This window comes from Hordeum vulgare, chromosome 7H (genome assembly GCF_904849725.1).
Source record: "Hordeum vulgare subsp. vulgare chromosome 7H, MorexV3_pseudomolecules_assembly, whole genome shotgun sequence".
Classification (NCBI taxonomy): Eukaryota; Viridiplantae; Streptophyta; class Magnoliopsida; order Poales; family Poaceae; genus Hordeum; species Hordeum vulgare.
In genome coordinates, this window is record NC_058524.1 from 80758756 (window position 1) to 80768721 (window position 9966).

At 40.8% G+C, this 9966-nt stretch overlaps 1 protein-coding gene across 2 annotated transcripts; it reads left to right on the forward strand.

Moving 5' to 3' along the window:
• The first annotated feature begins 342 nt into the window (after positions 1 to 342).
• Positions 343 to 7117, forward strand: LOC123411400 (MADS-box transcription factor 55-like). 2 transcript variants are annotated; one of them, XM_045104338.1, is made up of 8 exons: positions 343 to 755; positions 4212 to 4293; positions 4865 to 4926; positions 5027 to 5126; positions 5238 to 5279; positions 6035 to 6076; positions 6217 to 6362; positions 6742 to 7117. In XM_045104338.1, exons 1-8 carry the CDS (start codon positions 574 to 576, stop codon positions 6809 to 6811), a joined length of 726 nt encoding a protein of 241 aa, XP_044960273.1. In that variant the 5' UTR covers positions 343 to 573; the 3' UTR covers positions 6812 to 7117. The 2 variants fall into 2 exon arrangements, with proteins under 2 accessions (XP_044960273.1, XP_044960274.1); XM_045104339.1 differs by having other exon boundaries at positions 355 to 755; positions 6761 to 7117.
• Positions 7118 to 9966: the final 2849 nt, after the last annotated feature.

Below are 9966 nucleotides of genomic sequence, written 5' to 3' on the forward strand. Positions count from 1 at the left end.
CCAGTACTGTTCCGATCCCCTCCCTCCTCCGCCACCCAGTACTGCATGCCGCAACCTTTCCTTTCCTAATCGGGACCGCTTTCAATTCGCCACCACCCGTCGCCGTCGTAGAGGAGGGCCAGCCGTGCCGTGCCGTGCCGACCTGCCGTGCGGCGGATATTTTTTCCGGCCGGGCTCACTGCTTTTTTTAATACTACATAAACAACGACCGGTGCGGCCAGGTGGAGCGTGCGGGGGCACGGGCTCGATCGCCTGCCCCGATTTGTTTAACCCCCAGCTTACTGTTCGGGCTCGCCCGGCCGCCAATGGGAGCGCACCGTACGCCGCGGCCCCGGGGAGGCGAGCGCGACCTCTCCCTCCCCCTCCCCTCCCCTTTCCCGTCGCTCCCCCTCCCATTGGCGGGGCGGCGTTTATATACTAGGCGCACACACACGGGCGCACATACCACGGCGCAGCAGAGAGGGCAAAAATCTGGCCGGTACTGCTCGTCTGCTTGTTCCGTGCGGTTGAGCGGGAGGAGGGAGGGAGGGAGGGAGGAAGGCCGGCGGCGAGCGGTTGAGGTTTTCGGTCGAGATGGCGCGGGAGAGGCGGGCGATACGGCGGATAGAGAGCGCGGCGGCGCGGCAGGTGACCTTCTCCAAGCGGAGGCGCGGGCTGTTCAAGAAGGCCGAGGAGCTCGCCGTGCTCTGCGACGCCGACGTCGCGCTCGTCGTCTTCTCCTCCACCGGCAAGCTCTCCCAGTTCGCCAGCTCCAGGCACGTACCCTCGCCCCTCTTTCTTCCCCGCCCTCACCCCCCCATCTCCCACTCCCATCTCACATACGCACATATACATGCGTTCTTCTATCTTCTTCTCCATTCTCGCTTCATATTTTCATTAGATCTGCCTCCTCTTCTCGAGTTCCCGGCTCGATGCGGGCTCTGGATCCTTTCCTTGCACTAGCGCTAGGGTTTCCCGCATCAACAGCTACACATCCGGCCATCCAAACGCGCGCCATGGTTTCCTCCTCCACCGCTAGCCAGGGTTCGGATTCGGTTGCGATATCATCATGCGATGTTAAGAGGCCACCATTCCACTCACGGAACAAGATCCTCGCGGCCTCCGTCCTTCGAGCCGATCCGGGGTGGATTTCATGGGTCATGGCCGGCCCCGTCCTCCCCGTAGGAATGGGGAATTTTTTCACTGTAGTTCTGGCACAGTACCAGCTCGATCTCCAGATCTTTGCTCGATCCGTTGGCGTGTCTTATGCGGGGGAACACTCTAGCGTCCTCCGGTCACTCGCCTGCTCTTTCGCCTTCTTTTAGTAAAACACTATAAGCTGGAAGCCAAGCCTATCCGTGTCTCTCCGGAATCTGGATCGGCGCGTGGAGTGGTAGCAAAAGGCCGTGTCTCTGCTGCTCGTGCACGCCCGTACGTACCCGTGATTTCATGTGGTGGCGGCATGCCGTATGCATTTCCCATACCTACGTGCAAGGAGCTTCCTCTGGGCTGAGGTCTCGTGCTCTGTGCAGCCGTAGATAGACTACTACTACTACTCCTCTAGCACTACCAGTACTAGGAGTAGTGTTTTTTTTAGGCTATACTAGGCTGTTGCTATTGGGTTACATTTATGGGCTTTGGGCGCTTACCACTATTGTCTCTTCCGGTTCCAAGAGAGTAAAATAACATATTTGGAGTACTACCAGTATCGTGGCTCTGCTGCATGTGTTGCGTAATCATAACCCAGGGAAGTGATTATTATAGTATCAGTTCCCTTGTACCGGCTGGCTCTGTCCTGATTTTTCTGTCAATTTGTTCTTCGTTCTCAAAAGCAGGTTAATTTATATGTATAATTGTGCATTCTTTATGTAATCTTTGATTAGGGTTTGTACAATGCAAGATGCTTATGAACATGAACCAATTTTTTCTTAAGTACCGTTTCTTATTTGTATAACACAAACGCCTACATAGGCACCTCTTTATATATATAGAAACAAGCATCGGTGATTACGAAAAAACAGGTGTATTTTTACAAGCACCTTGCATTGTACATGGTTTTAGGGAACGGTCTATGTAATTCTTGCGTCATTCATGTTGGAGCCGAATGTACTGTTGGGAATTGTCTGAGTGAGAGTTGACATTTGCCACTTGGCATGGTTTTGTCTAGAGAAAGGGAGTGTTACATTTTAACATTTAAGTATACAAGCAGTGATGCAAGTGCTTATGGAACCATATGCTATTCCTTTGCCAAACTTTGACATGTCAATGGAAAGTACTTATAATTTTTAATAATCTGCCCATAACTAGTCGAAGAAGAGAGGTATACAATACACATTATCTTATAATATTTTTTGTTAATTACATCATCCTATTATAGTATTTGATTGATGTCTGCCAGATTTGTCGCCTGGTGCTGTCTGCACGATTGCACTAATGAAATTAGGAGGCTGTACTCCTGTCATGAATAAAAATCTGCTACGCAATATGTTATCCAATATGAATTTGAGAAGATCTATGTACCAAACAAAGCCCTAACAGAATGATACATAGAACAATGAAGTTCTTTGAGTTTGTTGTGGCTGCACCATGCACCTTAAGGACATGCCTGGAAGAGGAATATTTCTTGCTTAAAGTGTTGGTACAACAACAACAACAACAAAGCCTTTAATCCCAAACAACTTGGGGTAGGCTAGAGGTGAAACCCATAAGATCTCACGACCAACTCATGGTTCTGGCACATGAATAGCAAGCTTCCACACACCCTTATCCATGGCTAGTTCTTTGGTGATGCTCCAATCCTTTAGATCTCTCTTTACAGACTCTTCCCATGTCAAGTTCGGTCTGTCCCGTCCTCTTTTGACATTATCAGCATGCTTTAGTCGTCCGCTATGCACTCGGGCTTCTGGAGGCCTGCGCTGAATATGCCCAAACCATCTCAGACGATGTTGGACAAGCTTGCCTTCAATTGGTGCTACCCCAACTCTATCTCGTATATCATCATTCCGGATTCGGTTCTTCCTTGTGTGGCTACACATCCATCTCAACATGCGCTTCTCCGCCACATCTAGCTATTGCACATGTCGTCTTTTATTCGACCAACACTCAGCGTCATACAACATTGCGTGTTGAACCGCCGTCCTATTGAACTTGCCTTTTAGCTTTTGTGGAACCCTCTTGTCAGAGAGAATGCCAGAAGCTTGCCGTCATTTCATCCATCTAGCTTTAATTCGATGGTTCACATCTTTACCGATATCCCCATACTTGTTGGTTAAAGTGTTGGTTAGTTTAAATTTGACTTAACACAAAATTGTACCAAAAATATTATTCCAGAAAAGTGTCCGTAATTGAACACTTCACAATCAAGATTCCTAAAGATATAATCATATTTTTTGACATACTATCTTTCTGATGACATTGCTTTCTAAGAAGTAACTCTGGCTTCTTCTTCTTCTTTTCTGGGAAAAAGTAACTGTGCTAACATATATATAAAGGCACATATATGCACGGCCTTGTATTTCACTTTAAATGCAGGCATTCACATGCCTAGCTTTAAGCATATTAGATGCTATTGCATTCATTTTATGCATGGTACCTAGCAATGCGCAGCCTCCAATTAGTTTATTGTTGTTCTTCATTTGAGAATACAGATTCATGTTTCAGATCGAATCATTCAAACTCCCTCCATTTGTGCAAGACGTTACACAGTTCCAAATAGCTTGAACATAACCCTTTTAAAGAAGATAAAGTAAAGTATCATGGATACTTTTTATATCATACTATAAAATGACCTTTGGAATGTTGGATAAGAATTCAGTGCTATATATATACAATAAATAAATTGGTAACTCTTTTAAATCCTCATTTCTATGCATGTGATATGAGTAGATTATATATCATTTATATATGAGAGAAAAACGAGTTTTTCAGTTTTGTACTAGTGGATAATATCTTAATTATTTCAGTTGGTACTTCTGGACAATTCACTAATATATATACATATGTGTGATTTGCAGGTTATTCTTCTTATATGTAATACATGATACTGTATAATTAACCGTATTAGGTTAATATATGATATGCCCTGATCAAGTAATACTACATTATATGTTGGTGTACCTTCGAACACTTTCATACAGAAGCTTGCTTACATTACTAATTTTTATGTACATGTTAATTTCCTGATAAACTGTATCTTTGTGTAAATTCTGATGTGATTTTGGTTTGGTGAACAGTATGAACGAGATCATTGACAAGTATAGTACTCATTCAAAGAACCTGGGGAAATCTGATCAGCAGCCGGCTATTGATTTAAATGTATGTATATTAATCAATTTCTTTGTAAAAAAGAGTGCAAAAATATATGTAATTAACTAGGAATTATTAATAGGAAAGATTTGGGTGGAGAACCTAGTGAGCCCACACATTTACATTTTTTCAAAGAGTAATATGTACTCCATATACTTCTTTCTATAGTTGCCTAACTGAAAATGTCCTTTGCCAATCATTTGTAATGTTAAATGATACTAATAAAAAAACATATTGCCCTGGTACCTAATTTCTTGGAGCACACTAAAAAGAGAGATAATTTGCACGGATGGTGTGGTGAAGTATATGTTGTGATAGACCAGCTTATGGTGTTCCCGCCCATTTTCCTGCCTTGGGTCCTATTATCTGGCCCACTAGCCAGTTCCTAGCTCGGAACTGTATTTTCTTAAAAAGAATTATTGTTTCATTTCATTATTATTTGAAAACTTATTGTGAAATAAAACATTTTCATTATTTAATTATTATTAATAAGAATTACACAACTATTTTCTTCTTTACATGCATATTTATATTGTTCCTAATGATGATGATAACAGTTACAGATGTATTATCTTTTCAGTTAGAGCACTGCAAGTATGACAGTTTGAATGAACAACTTGCAGAAGCAAGTCTTCGACTTAGGTTTTGTTCTGTACCATCCTGGCTTTCTGTGATTAACTAAAAGTTGTTAACTACAAAGCGGACGTAATATTAATTATTAATGTCATGCTCTATATTATAGACACATGAGAGGTGAGGAACTTGACGGACTAAGTGTCGGTGAGTTGCAGCAGATGGAAAAGAATCTCGAAACAGGATTGCAGAGGGTGCTTTGTACAAAGGTAGGGTGACCTCTCTTTCTCCTTAAGCTTGGTTTAAGTTCCTTTTTTGGAGCTTGGTTTAAGTTCTGCAGGCACCATGCCAATTGTTTCACACAATATATGTTTCTGCAGGACCGGCAATTCATGCAACAAATTAGTGACCTGCAACAAAAGGTGAGGAGTGATATCTGTCTATTGTTTGTTTGGACTCTGTTTTTAGCCAAAGAGTATATGGAGCACCCCACTTCCTTTTTTGGAGCCCGTGTGTCAGGAAAATTATCAAACTAATGACTTCTACGGGTTAGAATTTAATACTCCCTCCGATCCATATTACTCATCATCCGTTTGAGCGACAAGTAATATGGATCGGAGCGAGTATTAGATTTATTTTTTGTACAGCCTAAATCACAATATTTTCAAATGATTTTTCACACGTTCATGCTGAATACATACAAGTTTCCATGAAAAAAACAATTTTTAAAAACTTCTAATATGCCTTTTGAAGTTTTTAAAATACCGAACTCCAAGGAGCTTGGTCACAAAAAATCTGCATTCGTAGTAGATTTTTTTTTCACAATGCGTAAGTAATAGATATGTGCATGTCATGTGCAACAAATAATACCTAAAATTGGCACAGTACATGCAAAACAAGAGGGAAATCGACAAGTAGACCCTCTTTTTTCCTGCTCATGTTGAATGAAATGTTCCCTTTATGTGTGGTTTTAAACGTTTATTATTTATTTAAGTGGAATAAAAATATTCTTTGACCAGCACAATCAATGGAGTTGCTCACTGATTGCATTATTTTTGTATGAATCTACTCAGCAGCACAAAATTGACCAGATTAAGTTTCTTGGTTTTGAGAACATTTTCGGTGTGCTTCTACAAGGTGAATATTTGATAATGTAATTTCTCTTTTTTTCTTGTAGGGAACACAGCTGGCAGAGGAAAATATGCGCTTGAAAAACCAAGTAATAAGATTTTAGATGCATTCGTAGTCCTGCAATTAATCAATCTTTATAAGAAGTGCGGCTTGAACAAAGGCAAAAAATAAAATAAAACATGGGTGGCGGAGCACAGATTTACATTATGTTCGTGTGCTTGGATGTAGATGCATGAGGTGCCAACTGCTAGCATGGTGGCCGTTGCCGATGTTGTCCCTGAAGATGTCCATTCATCTGACTCTGTGATGACGGCAGTACATTCGGCAAGCTCGCAGGACAATGACGACGGTTCTGATATATCCCTTAAACTAGCGTGAGTTTCATCCAAAAACCCTTGTCCGCCTTCTAGGAAATTTTAATTCAGTGATCATCATCTTGATCCTGACATTGGAAAAATATAATAATATATAGTTAAGATTTTGTACTCCCTCCGTTTCTAAATAGAAGTCTTTTTAGAGATTTCACTAAAGGACTACATACGAAGCAAAATGAGTGAATTTATACTCTAAAGTATGTCTATATACATCCGTATGTAGTCTTTTAGTGGAATCTCTAAAAAGACTTATATTTAGGAACAGAGGGAGTAGTTAGCTCTGATAATTGGAGATGAATCTAAAAACTCTAATTTCAATATGCTTTGTCACCTGACTGATTTACCAACAGTTTGTATCATCAATTCTGAAATGTGGCAGATTCTTCTTCACTCAACAGGTTACCTTGGAAGTAAGGTCCGCGGGGAGACAGACCACTATGAGTCCATGAGGGAGTTCCTTAGTAGAGAGAAGATGTCCAATGCTATGGAGACTCACTCCAAGATAGGCTGACTGGAATGATCCTATAGTAGAAGCCAGATCAGTTTAACCCGATCAAATTGTCGTTGTTTTATGTCTGCAATGCGCACGGCGCAGTTGTCCACCTTTGCCTGGGTATTCAGTAACTGTACTTGTAGCGTATCCTCTTGCTCTCTTAGCGACATGTATCATTCGTGCAAACCATGTATGCACCTGCCGCGGCTATGTGTATTATTTTATGGTGAAGCGTATGGGCACCGTTGCTCATGCTGATGAATAATCGTGTTATTTACTAATAGTCGTAATTTTGCAATTCGGCTAGACAGGACAAAAAACTTGGTAAAAATATAAAAAAGTTATGGCATCACCCGGGATTGAACCGGAGACCTTCAGTGTGTTAGACTGATGTGATAGCCAGCTACACCACGAGACCATAATTATTTGTATTATTGTAACGTTATATTTAAATATCATCAATAAATTATAATTCGTAACAATAATGAATACATGCTCGAGTTTCGTTGTTACAATCTTCTGCCTTGTGAATGGGAGAACTTGGATGCTTCCAAAATCCGAGATTCACAGGAGCAATATGTGCCGTTTAGATTAAAATTCGCGAGTTGGAGAGTGAGTAGAAGTAATGAACTTGGGAAAGCATGCAGCCTTTTGTGCTCATGATAGACTAGCTGACTAGAATGTGTGCTGTGCTCAGTTTTCTTTCAATAAGGGGTGGATTTTATTGGTTTAAAACGAAGGATACAAACACAATGGTCACACATGCCTATATATCGATATACACAGTCAATAACAACGCACACACATCAAAACCATGCTAGCAAATAGCAAATTCATGCAAGACCAAAGTTATGAGTAGATGGTGGAAAAAAGAAGAAAATCCTTGAACCCATCATATGCGCGATCGATAAACTACAACAGTGGCCATATCTACACCAATCATTTCGTGACAACATACAAACAACGAGATTCTTCAACAACAACGCCTTTAGAAAGGGAGCGCCGCTAAACGCCCGCAATCATCGGATCCAACCATCCAAGGCCAGAATCTAGGCTTTCACCATGACACTAGTAGAAAAAGGGCCTTTAGCCCGGTTCGGTTGGGCCATTAGTCCCGGTTCTCGAACCGGGACTAATCAACCGGGACTAATGCTAGCCCCGGTTCGGCCCCGAACCGGGGCTAATGGCCTTCCACGTGGCGGGGCTGGGAGCAACGAGGGGGGAGGGGTATTAGTCCCGGTTCGTATTACGAACCGGGGCTATTTCATCGCTGTTTTTTTAGCAATTTTTGGGTTTAGAGTTTTGCACTAAATTGGATGGGCTATTTTGCTGGCCCCTATTTTCACATTTATTTGTTACATATATATTGCACATCGTCACGAATATATTACACCATCTCATTCGTCGTGCTTTGTCGAACATATTTACAAAATATAGACACGAGTTACATGCACATATATGCATCTCTTTTACACTATATCATTTCATATCATTTCCGTGGCAATAGTATTCTAATCGATCATCTTAATCATATACCAAGTTATCATATGATACACATAAAATAAAACAGAAAAACATCATAATATATATATAGTCATCATGCATATATATGCATGCATCCTAATCGATCATGTCAAGTAATAATATAAACCAGAATAACTTGTCTCTCATAAGACCTAGTCCTCGCTCTTAGATATAATGTCATAAAACAGAATAACACCTATGTCTCCATGATGAATCACAGAGACCCAACATCTCCAGCTTGTGGGTTGCGAACCTTCTTTATTTCTGTCCATGCCTCAATTTGGAGCCTTTTTTATCTTGATTTGAGGTTACTCGAGTATGGAGCATCGAACTCAGCCCTCAATGGGCTTCTAATTTTCATTTGACCTTCTGGGTGCATCAACAGAGGCACTACATCATGTGGCAGTTGCTGTTGAAGAACATAATAATAACCTAGTTAGCAATGTAATCAACACCATTTATGCAATAGTAGAGCGTACTTAATTAGGAAACTCTTACCAAGACATTTCGGCAAATGTCATCCGGCTTCAACCTATGCACTAGTGGCATGTAAAATGAATAATTTTGACCAATTCCAAAATGATACGGGAAGGTATCCCTAGAAACCAAAACACCAGCAACAAGAAAGTGGAGAAGAACATCCTTCTCCTCCCAAGTTAGATGTGATCCATACGTGTAGTGTGTCGTGTCAATTAACTTCCGTAATTCAGTCGAAGCAATGAAATAAGCTGTAAATTATAATTTAACAAATTTAGTATATGAATGAACACCAACTATTTCTAAATATAAATGCAAATTACTTGACAAATATGGTTGAGAAACTCATATGGAGGTAAAACAGGAAGCATATCATCGACAATCACCCAAATTTTGTAATAATTTAATGTTTCAAAAATACTTAGAAATTTTGTAAATGTCCACAAGATATGAGTATAACTTGTTAAAACATGAAATTCAATTTTGTAATAGTACACCTTGAGCTCTAAACAGTTCCACACAATGTGGGCATTATATAAACCATTTAAAACGACCACACATGTGCTACGATCATTCAAAGGACAATTTCATGATTCACTATTGGTTCGGCAACTAATTATTGTCTTCAGCCTAAGAGTCCATACACCTGCAAACTTAATTATGGTATTAAACACAACTGGATGTTGCGTACGCATCCAGTACAATCCTAGTCTAAAAAGTTTGTACCACCTATTTATCTTCCTTGTTAATGACAAGTCCATGAAGATTTTCAATCTACTTGTCATGTGTTACTCTAGTTAGTAGGTTGCATCCCGACGAGTGATGACATCCTCCGCCACTCAAGCCGGTGTCCAAACCAAGAAGTTAGAGCATCCCTTTTCATCGACCTATATAGGGAGTTTCTTCATATTACGATGGTGAGCTGATGTTGTTGTTATTGTACAACATGTAACATGAGACAATTATTTAGTACATTAGTAACTATGGTCCAATAACTACGAACCTGCAACGTGTGGCCAAAGTTTTCAATTATTCAATTTTCAGGTCATATCACTCGTTATTCGGTGGAATTAATGGTCATTTATTATTGGAAGTATATATTTGGACCGG